This window comes from Macaca fascicularis, chromosome 3, assembly GCF_037993035.2.
Source record: "Macaca fascicularis isolate 582-1 chromosome 3, T2T-MFA8v1.1".
Classification (NCBI taxonomy): Eukaryota; Metazoa; Chordata; class Mammalia; order Primates; family Cercopithecidae; genus Macaca; species Macaca fascicularis.
In genome coordinates, this window is record NC_088377.1 from 58,499,322 (window position 1) to 58,514,507 (window position 15,186).

Below are 15,186 nucleotides of genomic sequence, written 5' to 3' on the forward strand. Positions count from 1 at the left end.
TTTAGTTATTTTGCAGACAGGGTTTTGCTCTGTCACTCAGGCTGGAGTGCAGTGGTACAATCACAGCTCATTGCAAGCCCTAACACCTGGGCTCAAGCAAACCTCCTGCCCAGTCTCCCAAATAACTGGAACTACAGGTGCACACCACCATGCCCAGCTAATTATAAAGAATTTGTTTTGCAGAGACGGAGCCTCACTATGTTGCGCAGGCTGGTCTTGAATTCCTAGCCTCAAACAATCCTCTCACCTTGGCTTTCCGTATTACAGGTATGAGCCACCATGCCCAACCTGCTTATACCTTCTTGAATGGCCTTTACACCACAAATAAATGATAAAGTAAGGAAGAGCACAGAGAAAATTACCACTGATGGAAAAATAGAAGATATTTCCTGAGAATAGCTGTCCCTCTTTGCTTCATGGAGTGGCAGGCAAGAACGGGCTTGTCAGGAAGAGCCAGGTTCTAATCCCTGTGGGTATATAAATCTCTGTGGTTCTGCTAAAATATATTTGGAAACTAATCAAGTTGTGTTGTGAGGCTCTCTCATATGTCTCATCAGTTTTTACACTAAAGGTTTCCGTCCTGACAAGTGAGTATAAACTGATTCTCAGGTATTTCAATATGGTGACAGGTGTTAATACGTAGTTACACTTGGAAAATAGCTCAATGCTGAGACACTCTCATAAAAATTCTGAAGCCTCCAAGCTTGCTGAGAGAAGGCTGGGGCAGTGGTTTTTCCAAAGTGATTCAACTGAAGACATTTTGCTTTTATTTTTATTTATTTTTTATTTCCTCCAGTAAAGGAGTTCAAAGCATATTTTATTCTGAAAGCCAAGCAAAGAAGATTCCCTCCATTGACATGGATATTTGATTTTATACTTCTCAGGCAAGATAAACTATTCTTTGCTTGGGGCTGATGCTAAAACTCTTGCCAACATTCTATTTGGGTTTAATAGGATAGATTACCTTAAAGTTTCCTAGAATCAAAATAAGCAACCAGCAGAGATTGCTGAAGACAGAGCTATAAGGTCTTCCAGAAATCTTAGAGAAAACTCAAGTTAAGGAGCAAAACCACATGAGTTCAACTTGGAGAGATTCTCTTGCCTCAGCCTCCCGAGTAGCTGAGATTAGAGGTGCCCGCCACCATGTCAAGCTAATTTTTGTATTTTTAGTAGAGATGGGGTTTCACCATGTTGGTGAAGCTGGTCTTGAACTCCTGACCTAGTGATCCACCTGCCTCGGTCTCCCAAAGTGCTGGAATTACAGGCATGAGCCATTGCACCCGGCCCCATATTCAGTTTTCTAGACTGGACACTTCATCCTCAGAGGAGAAGGCTAGTGGAGGGACCAGAGACTGGCACTGGAGAGACACCAACCAAGAAGAAGCCATTCCATGGGGTTATCGGTGCATAGAGGCTTATACAGAGGGAGGAGCAAATGCACAAACCATTCCATGTGGTTCCTGTACGTCAGAGGTTCAAATACATGGAGGGTCAAGTTGGGTCCTCTTTATTCCAGAAGGCTGGGAAGAGTTGAGGCTGAAGGAGACACATACTGAGCCCTTCTCTGGGACGGTGCACTCATGCCTGGTCTGACACTGCCTTCTGGAATGCTGGACTTTCTGCCCAAGACACCTGGGGAATAGCAGGGCTCTGCCAGCTGCCCCATCGAGGTTCACATATGCACAGGAGGCTCAGCATCTCCATCCCTCCACCTCTTGGGGAATCTTGCTGCTTTTCCTTTGCTTTTTGAGGCTGCTCTTTGTGTTTTCTTTTCTTTCTTTCTTTTTTTTTTTTTCTCTTTTTTCAGATGGGGCCTAGGTCTGTCACCTAAGCTGGAGGGCAGTGGTGTGATAGAAGCTCATTGCAGCGTCAAACTCCTGGGCTCAAGCAATTCTCCTGCCTCAGCCTCTCAGGTAGCGGGGACTATAAGGGTGTGCCAATACAACTTTATTTTAATTTTATTTTTTTGAGACGGAGTCTTGCTCTGTCCCCCAGGCTGGAGTGCAGTGGTGCAATCTCGGCTCACTGTAACCTCTACCTCCCAGGTTCAAGAGATTCTCCTGCCTCAACTTCCTGAGTAGCTGGGACTACAGGCATAAGCTACCATGGCTATTTTTTATTTTTTGAAGACAGGGTCTCACTATGTTGACCAGGCTGGTCTTGAACTCCTGACCTCAAGTAATTGTCCCACCTTGGCCTCCTAAAGTGTTGGGATTACAGGTGTGAGCCACCATGCCAGGCTATGCCTCCTTTCTTTTTCTTTTTCTTTTTCTTTTTTTTTTTGAGACGGAGTCTCGCTCTTTTTTTTTGAGACAGAGTCTCGCTCTGTAGGCTGGAGTGCAGTGGCATGATCTCGGCTCACTGCAAACTCCGCTTCCCAGGTTCACACCATTCTCCATTCAAATTCAGTAGGTTTGAGGTGAGCTCTAGACATCTTTACATGTATAAGGCACTTGGTGATTCTTATAATAATTGCAGTTATGTATTGATCTCAATGTCCATCACTCTGAAAAAGTGTTACTAAGACAATGGTCCCTAAACTTGAGGAGCATCAGAATTACCATGGACTTGTGGCTTTGGGCATCTCCAGAGTTTCTGATTGCATAGGCTGTGATGTGGCCTGAGAAGATTAATTTCTAACAAGTTCCAGGTTCTGCTTCCCTGGAAAGCACAAGAATCAGAAAGAGTAGGAGGAACTCACTGCCCTAGTTCTTTTTTTTTTTTTTTATGAGATGGAGTCTCACTTTGTTGCCCAGGCTGGAGTGCAGTGGCGAGATCTCGGCTCACTGCAAGCTCCGCCTCCTGGGTTCACGCCATTCTCCTGCCTCAGCCTCCAAGTAGCTGGGACTACAGGCGCCCGCCACCGCGCCCGGCTAATTTTTTGTATTTTTAGTTGAGACGGGGTTCTCTGTGCAGTTAGAATCTCCAGGTGAGCTTCTAAAATCCGTGAGGTCCAGGCTGCATCCCAGAACAATGAAGTCACCCAGAACAACGGAATATCTGGGGGTGAGGCTAAGACAATTCAGTATTTTATTTTATTTTACTTTACTTTATTTTATTTTATTTTATTTTATTTTATTTTATTTTATTTTATTTTATTTTATTGAAAGAGTCTTATTTCATTACCCAGGCTGGAGTGCAGTGCTGCAATCATAGCTCACTACAGCCTGGAACTCCTGGGCTCAGAGATCCTCCTGCCTCAGCCTACAGAGTAGCTGTGACTACAGGTGCATGCCTGTACATTTTTTTTTTTTTTTTGAGATGGAGTCTTGCTCTGTTGCCAGACTAGAGTGCAGTGGCGTGATCTCATCTCGCTACAACCTCCGCCTCCTGGGTTCAAGCAATTCTCCTGCCTCAGCCTCCTGAGTAGCTGGGACTACAGGCGCACGCCACCACGCTGGCTAATTTTTTTATTTTTAGGAGAGACAGGGTTTCACCATGTTGGCCAGGATGGTCTCGATCTCTTGACCTTGTGATCTGCCCGCCTTGGCCTCCCAAAGTGCTGGGATTACAGGTGTGAGCCACCGCACCTGGCCTACTATTTTAAAAACATTTTTGGAGGAAGGAGGAGGTCTTGCTGTATTGCCCAGGCTGATCTTGAACTCCTGGGCTCAAGAGATCTTCCCGTCTCAGCGTCCCAGAGTGCTGGGATTACAGGCATGAGGCAGTGCGCCTGGCCAACAGTGATCTTTTTTTAAAAAACTCCCCAGGCAACTGTATGTGTAAGCATGGTTGAGAACCACTGCCTGGAAGAGGTCTTTGAAGCTCAGCTAACTTCGAGATACCCCGAGAGCAGAGAAGAAAGATGGGGAAAGATTGAGAGGCCGAAGTCCCAAGAGCCAAAGTGGGACTATGAATCCCAGAGAATCAGAGACAGCATGTCATCTTAATGCGGCTCTGGAGATTCCTGGTGGTTGGTACCTGCGTCTTTCTTCTTGGTCCTAGGAAACTCAAAAATGAGAGCAGGGTTCTTGCCTGGTGCAGGCAGGCAGATCCGAGCACAGCTGCAGGACGGATTACCAAAGACCACTGAAGCCACAGGGGCCCTCTGGCCACACACTGACCTATGCTTGGGATCTGGAGCATTGCCCCAGGTGCAGAGCACCAGGAGCTACAGGTGTGTACTTAGGAGGCTGGAACATAGCTGTTTCCTCTGCTCAGGGCACTGCCTGGTGATGAAACCCAGGTGTCCTGGGCCGGGTATGGTGGCTCATGCCTGTAATCTCAGCACTTTGGGAGGCCGAGGTGGGTGGATCACCTGAGGTCAGGAGTTCAGGACCAGCCTGGACAATATGGCGAAACTCCGTCTCTACAAAAAACACAAAAATATTAGCCAGGCAGTGGTGGTGTGCACCTGAAATCCCAGCTACTGGGGAGGCTGAGGCACAAGAATCACTTGAACCCAGGAGGCAGAGGTTGCAGTGAGCCGAGATCACGCCACTTGCACTCCAGCCTGGGTGACAGAGCAAGACTCTGTATTTAAAAAAAAAAAAAAAGGGAAAAAAAAAAAGAAAGAAAGAAAAGGAAAAGAAACCCAGGCGTCCTGTATCATAAAACCAGGGAGTGCAAGACAGAACTTGGCCTCAGGTCTGCAGCAGTCAAGGTACTGATCCTTTGTCACTCAAAACAAAGCCCCTTGCTACAGGCAGACCTTCCAGATTCAGCAGAGCATCCACGCATTTCTAACCGCGAACATGGCTGAACCATAAACCTTTATGTGAAAGAAAAGCCTTTGAAGTTCATTTTGCTATGAAATCATGGAAAAATTTTGGCCGGGCATGGTGGCTCACATCTGTAATCCCCGCACTTTGGGAGGCCAAGGCAGGTGGATCACCTGAGGTCAGGAGTTCGAGACCAGTCTGACCAACATGGAGAAACCCCGTCTCTACTAAAAATACAAAATTAGCCAGGCATGGTGGCGCATGCCTGTTAACCCCAGCTGCTCGGGGGGCTGAGGGAGGAGAATCGCTTGAACCTGGGAGGTGGAGGTTGCAGTGAGCTGAGATTGCGCCCTTGTATTCCAGCCTGGGCAACATGACTGAAACGGTGTCTCAAAAAACAAAAAAGAAAAATTTCAGTGGGATTGAAAGGTAGGTTCACATCTTAAGGGAAAATTTTGTTTTACTTTGGACATTATCCAGTTGGGGCCCACATTGGACAATGAGTCTTTGGGGTTCATTGTCCTCAGCTCAGTGTGTCAGGACTCGGAGACACTGAGTTCTGTGGTCAGAGCTCTGGTGAGCAGTTTGTTATACAGGAAACTCCTGGGGTGAGTTGCCCGGAAAAAAAGAATATTCATAACTAGGTGCTAGATTATAATAACAAAAATGAAAAACGACAGATCAGAGAGGATAACCTCTAAGTATCATCTCGCTGGAATTTTCCAGAGGCCTCTTTAATGGGGTGAAAAGCATAAAGAAAAGTGTGCTTTGTGCCTGAAACATTCTATTTTTAGGATTTTTAAAACAATAACAGATGCTTAGTGAATTCACCTCATAAGCTACCCCTGAGAAGGTATATAAAATGGAGTATTTAAAACAGGGTGCCCGAGAGAATCCTGGAAGATCCAAAACCCAATTGGAAACTCAGTTTTTTTTGGCTAAAAACAAGGCATCTGGAAAAATGTGAGATAACATTTTTGAGAAGAGAAAAAAGTGTGAGATGCTCCATGGTTCTTGGAAACAGGAGGCCAAGTTCTGGTCCAAATTTGGGCAGTGAATCTGTAGTCCCAGCTAGCCAGGAGACTGAGGTGGGAAGATCACTGGAGCCCAGGAGTTTGACACCAGTCTGGGCAATAGAGTGAGACCCTGTCTCTGCCAAAATTAAAAATAAATATAAGCTGCGTGCTATGGGACGAGCCTGCAGTCCCAGCTATTCAGAAGGCCAAGGCAGGAGGATCACTTGAGCCCAGGAGTTCAAGACCAGCCTGGACAACATACTGAGACCCCATCTCTAAAAAAATTTTTTAAAATTAGCCATTCATCATGGTGCCCACCTGTAGTTTCAGCTACTCAGGAAGCCGAGGTGGGAGGATCTCTTGAACCCAGGTGTTTGAGGCTGCAGCGAGCTATGATTACTCCACTGTACTCCAGCCTGGGTGACCCTGTCTCTAAAAAAAGAAAAGAAAAGAAAAAGAAAGAAAAATAAAAAGAAAAAAAAGAAAAGAAAAGAAATTTTGGGCATGATCTCAGTTAGTGCCCTTAATCAAGTCACTTAACTTTTTCATACCCTGCGTTTCCTTATTTAAGGAAATAGGTGTCTTTTTCTATTTCTAAGAAGCTCAAATAACATTAAAACTTGCAAAAGCTAAAGTAAAAGCTATACAATGCCTTAAAGTAATGTTAAGAAGAATTTGGCAAACGGAATCCCAAAAGGATGACACCATTAGCTTGGGTGTCTGCAAAGTTTTTAAAATTATAATGTCTGCTCCCTAGCCAGAAGATGCTTCATAATTCTCACCATATGTTCCACAGTCCACTTACTTGCCCTAACGCCAGTCATCTCTCTTTAGCATCCCAGCAGACAGCGAGATCCCGCAGCAGCTTTCTCACCTGTGGCTTCTTGGTGATGCCAGGCTGTCATTGAACAGACTGGTTGCCCTTTGGGGTCCCAGGAATAAGTCTCCTGACCCATTTGCAAATCAAACCACACATAATGAATGGAATCTCTCGTCAAAAGAAAAAAAACTTTTATTTTTTCTATTGCATAAATAATGGTAAATTAGACTCTTTTTATACAGATTATATATTTACAGACAAGTTTGGTTAAAGAAAACATCTGGTAAATATGGCAGTTTTCCTTTATACACTAAGATAACATATTAATAATATATACTTCATTTGATTGGTAAGTTGCATGCTAAGTTAATTTATATTAATATGTACATTTTATATAAAGATTCTTTTTTGACTAGTCTGCTGACTTTCTCATCACTTAATAGCAGAAATCGTCAACTAATACTGAATGAGAGAAAATGGGATGCTAATGAGGTAAATGGGAAGATGGTGATTGATGAGCTCCATCTTAGTGGCTTATTCTGGATATGAGAGCTGCCAAGCTCCAATCGTCCTGGCCGTGATCAATCCCCAGCTGTGCTTCTATTTACACACAACATATTGGGGGCAATATACAAAATACAGTCATTTACTACTGTGCTTTGAGAGACAGCTCATGTCCCAAGTCTAATGACTGCTACAATCACAGCAACCCTCCTCCCCACCCAACAGATGACAGTTCACCAACCCAATGCCTGGACAGACTTTCTGAGTCTAATTTTTCTCCAAAGTCATTGTTTTTGGTTAGTCCTTGGAGAAATAGCTTCTTCCTGGAATCAGAACTGGGGAAGAAAATCAGACCCCACTAAGAAGCCACTCGAGGACCCCTGAAAGCTGATTTTGAGCTAAGAAAGAGAAAATATGCTTTAATTTTCCTTGGAGAGAGTTGAGAGGCACTGGCTTGTGCAACTCTCCACCAGGAGCTGAGAGGATCCTTTCTTGGCCAATCTAGGTCTTTCCCAGGGAGAACAACAGGGTTTGTTAGAAAAACAATTACTGGGATGTCAGTCTACTTTAGGAAGAGGGAAAAAGAAGGAGAATCTAGGGTTTTATGTTGCCTGGGGCAGAAGGGTTAGAGACTTGTGGATCCTGCAGTTGCTCTCTTCCTGCCCTCTCTCCCTGCTCATGGGTGGGCCACATCAAAAGCAGGCACCGCTCAGCACTCAGCATCCCTCATTAGCCGTTTACAGAAATATCGCAGGTGGCCTGTGCCCCGGGACTCTTAATCTAATTCCTCACAATCACCAGAGATCACGACCACCTTCTTTCTGCGGTATTAGGAATAATTACAAGCCACTATCAACATATGCTGGAAGTGCTGTTGTAGTGGCCAGAAAAAAAAAAAAAAAAAAAAAAAAAAAACAAGGAAAGAAAGAAATAACTGGAAATTGTGCTCTTTATTCAGTAGCTTTCAGTAAGGCTTTCTCAGATGGAGAAATACCCAACTCTTCTTGGAATCTGCCATTGTTTCCTCCAACTTCCTCCTGATTCACGTAGCCTTTGGGGAGGTGACTGACTCCCTTTATTTTCACACTTGCCAAGACAAAGACAGAAAGCTCATCTTTGATGCTCCCTCCAGTCAGCAAGTCCTTAGGGAATAAACAAAACCTCTTGCCTGCAAGATATGACACACTTGACATACACCAATTTGCATTGTTTCATTTACAGACAGCGGACACCAAAAGAGAGACTTTATCACAACTGCCTCTTGGGACTTGTGTTCAAAAAGGAGCTGCCAGTTCCTAGTGCAATTCATGGGGGAAATCCAGATCCTCTCAGTAGGGAGTATTCACTCCATCTTGTTTCAGACAAAACAGATGGGAGGGCTTGTCTGGTTGACTTTTCCTCTGGCTTTAGAGAAACCTGAAGTCAGGGAGGAATGTCACTCAACATAACCTAGATAGTGGGTGGAAGAGTCCTAACTCCTGGGCTTTCTCCAGCTGGTAGTACCAACCACAGTTTGAGTTCTTTCCTCTGCTCTCCTGGCCTCAGTTTAACAGGTCTGAGCGCCCTGGGAGAGGCATTCTGGGCTTGACAGATGTCAGCATCCTCCCAGGACTGGCGAGCTACCAGCCTGCTCTTGAAATCCACAGAGCCTGTCATGTGGATCAGACTGATGGGCAACCCCTTGACACTCAATGCTCTGCATGTTTCCAAAGTAGGCCAGCAATCCGGAGAAGAACTTCAGAGGACAGCATCTGCAGCCCTTTAAGAACTTTCTTTGTCTCTCTCAGGTCCAGGGATGGAGCAAAAATCACAGTTGCACCTTGCATTCCCTGGAATATTTCTTCCTAATTAGCCTGCTCTTCTATCCCACCGGAAAATTCCAGCCTCTGTATCCTTTCCACTTGGACAGTAACTTCTAACAGTGTGAGAAGCACTAGTTTGAAAGCCAACCCATCACACCTGAGGAAAAGAGATGGGTGAGTCTATGCCTGGCATGGGGGGTGTGCTCAACTGATGAACTACCCCAAGGTCAGGGTAAGGACAGGTGACTGGGCGAGCGTTTCCACTTTCAGAGGACTGTCTTGTGGGTGGGGCTGGAAAAACCTCATTCTTTGTGATATATTTCCAGTCAATGAAATGAAATTAATTTTGCCTTGGAGACATTTTGAACAATATCATCATGTCTCTCGAGACCCTATAAAGAGTCCCAAATGAATATGAAGGAGAAACCACAGCTGTCAAAGTGACCATATGCATTACCAATGACCATAGGATACTAAGAGAAATGCTTGGCTTGTTGGCATAATTGATCTCATTCCTCCAAACCAATCATACACTTTGGATATTTGTTCCCTCCAAATTTCATGTTGATCTCCAATGCTGGAGGTGGGGCCTGCTAGCAGGTATTTGGGACATAGGGACAGATTCCTCATGAATGACTCGGTGCCCTCCCCGTAGTAATGAGTGAATTCTCACTTTATTAGTTCATGCAGTTGCTGGTTGTTAAGGAGACTGGCACCTCCTCTCCTCTCTCTTGCTCCTGTTCTTGCCATGTGACGTGCCTGCTATCCCTTCACCTCCCACCATTAGTCAAAGCTTTCTGAGGCTTCACCAGAAGCCAAGTAGATGTTGATACCTTGTTCATACAGCCTGCAGAACCATGCACCAAATAAACCTCTTTTCTTTATAAATTACCCAGTGTTATAAATTATCCTTTATAGCAATGCAAAATGTACTAACATACACCTATTTATGCCAGGGCCAAAAAGGGCCAAAAAATTGAGGACAGTCCCCTGAGTGACTTAGTCAAAGCAAGTATGAAGTGAGGCTGAATAGTTGTGGCACTCAAATTATCATGGAGACAGAATCAGTAAGAGGCAGCCCTCATTCTCCTCTATGTTGCCATCACTTTAAATAATTTAAATGGAAAAGTCTTAGCTGGTGAATGCTTCTTTTTTTAACTTACTTTTTGAGATGAAGTTTTGCTCTGTTGCCGAGGTTGGGGTGCAGTGGCGCGATCTCGGCTCACTGCAGCCTCTGCCTCCAGGGTTCAAGTGATTCTCCTGCCTCAGCCCTCCAGAGTAGCTGGGATTACAGGTGCCCGACACCATGCTCGGCTAATTTTTGTTTTTTATTTTTTAGTAGAGATGGGGTTTCACCATGTTGGTCAGGCTGGTCTTGAACTCCTGGTCTCAAGTGATCCACCTGCCTAGGCCTCCCAAAGCGCTGGGATTACAGGTGTGAACCACCGCACCTGGCCCTTAATGCTTCTTTTCTATTTCAGACAGATTCTCCCCTTCTAGGGCAGTTGAGCAATCAGGTGTGGAGGGAAGATGGCTATGGTAAGGCCTTTAGGTTGCGGACTCTTAGCTCCATGGGGATCACTGAAGAGGCCAATGAGAATGTTCTGATTTGAGGTCTTTTAAGACAGATGTTCTTCAGGTCGCAGCTCTGCAGACCTCCTGGTTATACAACCAGGATGTGCGATGTGCTGAAGTCTAAAAGTTTAATCTCAGTTCATCTGTATCATCACGGTGATATAGGAAAAGGGGCCCTTCCTAGCAGGGGAATTCCAGACCCTCCCTGTATCTTGGTGACACGGTGAAAAATGTAATGACTAGGGCCTTTGGAGAAATAGTGTGGCAAAATGACCCAACAGGGGTTGAGACCTGCAGTTAGGAGGAGCAGAGCTTAGCGGCTTCTGCAAGGAAGGAGAGCAAGGACACAGTAAACATGGATCCCAGGACATGCGACCACACAAGGCCAGGTCAGCCCAAACCGGGGAGCTGTCCTGGGTGGTTGCACCCTTCATTTTCTGTCCATGCCCTCACAGGGCCTCAGGGAAACTGCTAGATTTAGGTGAAGAGCAATGTGCAAAACTGTCTTTGATTTATGACCTGAGTCTGGACTTAAGCCTTGTAGGAGGCATTTGGAATAAAAGGTAAATGTTTCCCTCTCAGTTCTGAAACATACCACTTTATGATTCTATGAATGGGAAGTTGGGAGGGGCATTACTGTCAAAAGCAGCTGTTCATTTTTCATAGGCTCTTTGGGATAACTGCAAGATCGTAGACCATTTGTCAAGTGAAATTTGAGACAGGGCAGGTATCGAAAAAGGAGACTCGTAAGACACATCTTGTTCTCTGCAAATAAAACACCCAGACATTTCTGAAACCACTGGGTTTGCCTAAGACCACATGTAAACCTCAGTTCACCAAAGTTCACACGTCTGGCTTGCGAGAGTGTGTCTCAACAGGCAAACCGTTACTTTTAAAGACTGGAGGCTTAAAATCTTGTTTGCCTTCCAAGATGATATTTCTGCCTGTTTACCTAGATTAAGGGGTCCTGGCTCTGGACCCTGGGAGAAGGGGCTGGGAGTAGGGATGGGGAGATACCAGAGCTTACAGGTAGCTCCTGTTCTCTTGAGTAAATAGAAGGACAAGTTCAAATGCAAGACAAAAAGGCAGAGAAACCACCCAGATTCTTTAAGGGTAATTGCCTCTCCCAGCAGGATACAGATGCAGAGAGTCAGGTTGCACTCAGGCTGAACTGGGAGTGTTCTTCAAGAAAATGTTCCCTATTTTTGTGTGCCTTGGCAAATTCAGGGTGGAATGCAAGGGTTGCCATGGTAATATCCCTCTTTTTTTTGTCAGATCAGTCACGTGGGACCCATGCACATTCTGGAAGCCACTGCTAATAGTTCCGATGCTACATTCTGTTTGGGGGCTTTGTTGGTATCTGGAACGGTGGGGCACAGCTTCTTTGGGGATCAAGGGAGTCAGGGTCCATTTCCCCTTCTCTCCCAAGGAAACTGCCTTCTTGATCATCACTTGTATTTTCTGGGGGGGTGGGTATCTGCTCTTGCAGCAAGAATGAGCCAACCTGCATTTGTCAATCCCTCAGTCTCCCCACAGTTGGGCAGCCAAGGTCACTGGTTCCTAAGTCTATTAGCTGGAGGACAGAGCGAGGGGTGGGCTCTTCCCTCTCAATTCCTGCAGAAGTCACCTCCAGCTGGGGCTACATGGCATCCCTTGGGAATGGGAGACCAGGACCTTCTGGAACCTTCAGCCATTAGCTTCATAGCCACCATGATGGGGACACTGACTGGCATGGGGCCCTGGCATAAAATTTGTGTGAATGGGGCTGGGAGTTGGCTGCCTGACAAAGAAGCCTTCCTTATACCCAAGACAAAACTGTCCAAGAAAAGCAATCAGGGTGCAAGTCACCGGGACAAACTCTGAGCTCCTGAAGTCTAAGGAATGCTGCTAGCTCAGGGCCGTCTCCACCCACTGTGTCCTGGGTGCCACGTGGGGGGTCACCACGGTGGGAAGTTAACTCCTAAGTTGTCAGAAAGAATTCCGCATCTTCCTTCTTGCCGTCTTTCTCTAGCAGTCCACAGAGGAATGCCTTCTCTTAGATTTTCTCCTGGGGAGGGTGGGCTTGCTTCCAGGTCACTGGGAGTGAGAAGAAGGGTCACTGTTAGGGAAGGAATCCTGCAGGCTTTGTAGAAAACAGGATGATGGCGCCTCTCCAGAACTCCTTTTCCTCCCTACTCCTGCACAGTGGCTAATCTCTCTGCTGATGAAATCTAACCCCCACCTCCTGAAGGGTCTCTGTTCTCCAGCGGGAGGCAGAAGAACTTGCAGAAAAGCCACCTTCGAAGAAGTACTCATTTTCTGCCCTGAAGACCAGCCTCAGCTGCGGCATTTCAGGCCCCTCTCATGGGGGAGGGGGCTTTGAAGAATCATCCCTGGGGTTTCTACCCAGTCTACTTAGGGTCCTGCACCCCTATCCCCAGGAGGACGTGGTTTGGTGGTTCAGGGGTCAGGGAAAGATAGGAAAGTATATCCCTTCAAGATCTGCTCTGCCCTCCCATCCAAATCCAGCTGGGAGAGGGCAAACTGCCCAGGGCAGATATTAAGGATGAGGTTGATCGATGTGTTAGTATTCTGCATTTGGACCTGTTCTAGTTCAGAATTCCAATCCTAAGGGGACAGTAGTGAGTCAGCCAATGGGAGCGACAGAAGGGGCAGGCATGCAGTGTGCAGGCAGCAGGGCAGGTAAGGGGGAAAGGCAGGTTGCTGCCTCCTTGGTCTGGCCTTGCTGGGCTGAACTCCAGGAAGTTTTACAGAGGGACCTGCAATCCCCCAGGCTCTTGGGAGCTTACATCTCCTCCCTCCTCTATACTATGGCTCAAACCCTAGTTTTACTTGTGCTCATCAGGAATATTCACACTCTCCCACAAAGGGAAAGTTTCTACAGCTGCCCCCAGGCTGTTGCCAGGAGCACTTGCAGAGGTGAATGAGAAAACTCTCATCGGAGACCTTGGGTGCTCCAAGTCTGAGAAGGCAGTAGGGAGGAAGCTGAGCGGGAAGACAGGGAGGGAGATCAGGAACACACAATGCACCAAAAACCCTACCCACTGCACTGAGACAAGAAAGCTTCTGGTGGCTCGATACTGGAAGAAAGTGGGGAAGCATGTAGGTTTAGGATGTAATCAAAAGAAGTAGGAGCAAGGTAATTCCATTACAAAATAAAGACCTGAGCTTGGAAAAGTACAAAGGGAACTATTACATCTAGAGATTACTGGCTAATCTGACTACACAAGCTTGAATTCGTAGTAGTGGCTGACATCTAGGAAAAGTCAGGAAATTACAGACTTGGAATGGAGTTGAAAACAGATCCTTGGTTCAGGTTCAGTTACCTTCCCCAACGAAAGTATTCTGCAGGCAGGAGTAAATTACCTGTTCTGTTGGCTAAACTCATAAACATCTTTTCCCCCCACCTCCTGAAAATAAGTCAGTTGCAGAATCTGAAGGCCAGAAGATCTTATGTAAAATACAGTTGTTTGATCTCTCCATCTTTCCATTTTGGATTGCATTTCTCTTTTTAGCTGGGGAAGACTAACTAACAAAGCAAACTCCAAGGTAAGGGAAAGGTAAGATGCACAAGGACCTTAACTTACAAAGGTCATCTGGCATAGAGACATGGTGGGTCTCCATGACTCCAGATGGCTGGGTGTGGGTGTCAAAACCTCACCACCAGTCTCAGTCCCCTCCCCCTCAACCTGCCTCACCCCTGCCCCAAAGAAGCAGGGATGAGTGTGGGAGGGAGGACAAGCTTATATTAGGTGTAAGCGATTAGGGAAGAATGACATCACACACGAAGAAGCCAAATATATATATCTGTCTATGTTATAGAGATGCCCACGATTACGCTTCTTTTTTTTTTCTCTAATGGCAGCACAGGCGGCAAAGCTGGGAGAAAGGCTCTCTGCAGGTTCCAAAATGCTGGTGCGGGATGGGCTCTAGGAACAGAAAGCCAAGTGCCAACGGAAACTGAGAGCACCCCAGCTCTACCAATGGCAGTCCTCTAGAAAAGGCAGTAAGAACGGAAGCGGTGAGGGGTGCAGCTAAAGACCGCCAGGGGCTGCACCTCACTTAATGGCTTTCCCCTCATGCCTTGGGGGGGTCTCCACTGGATGGAGGAAGGAAGCCAGGGTGGGATGGAAAGCCCTCTCTTCTGTGGCAACCCAGAAGTCAGCCTCTTGGAACTGAGGGTTGACCTCAGCAGAGAGTCTCCTGTTGACCCTTGGGTTGAAAGAATGGGGAGTGGAGGTGACTGTGTGTTCATGCCTCTCTCTTGCTCTCTCACCATTATACCTGGATGGCCGCTGGAATTCCGAGATGAAGATGAAGTTTTTCTCTAGAGTTATGACTGATGGTTGAAGCAGTAATTCGGAAATCCTGGCTATTTATTGCATTAGAAAACAAAACCATTAAAGCACTGAAGACAGCCCTTTAGTGTCCCTGCCAAGGAGATGAAGCTGAAGTGCAACCCCAGTTGCACTCAACCTTGGGTTCTTTACTGAACGGTTCCATCGTCCGCATCCATCCATAGTCCAAAGGTCCATGTCTGCTGTGTGGAGGAAGAGTCTGCCCGCAGGCATGCACATGCGCGGTGAGCTGCAACACAGTGTGGCTGGCGGGAGGCTGCTACTCCATGCCACTCCGGAGTATCTGGTTGGCTGCAATCAGCATGACGCTGATGATGAAGGCCATAGCAAAGGCGCATATGAGGCTCTTCCGGACGCAGGTCTGTCTGTTCTGCTTCTGGGAATGCACTGGTGGTGGGAGGAGCAGGTGTGGGAGGAAGGAAGAGGGGTTGGGAGAAGACAGAAGAGAGA

The 15,186-nt window shown here is 46.4% G+C and overlaps 1 protein-coding gene across 5 annotated transcripts in view; it reads right to left on the reverse strand.

Moving 5' to 3' along the window:
* Positions 1-6,671: 6,671 nt before the first annotated feature.
* Positions 6,672-15,186, reverse strand: part of CALN1 (calneuron 1) — a 664,605-nt gene continuing 656,090 nt past the window's right edge. For 3 of the 5 annotated variants that reach the window (XM_045389750.2, XM_045389747.2, XM_045389749.2), the window contains one exon: positions 6,672-15,123. In XM_045389750.2, coding sequence (XP_045245685.1) covers positions 14,996-15,123 — 128 coding nt within the window. In that variant the 3' untranslated portion in view covers positions 6,672-14,995. The remainder of the gene's footprint in view (positions 15,124-15,186) is intronic. The other 2 variants (XM_045389752.3, XM_045389751.3) reach the window with 1 other exon arrangement.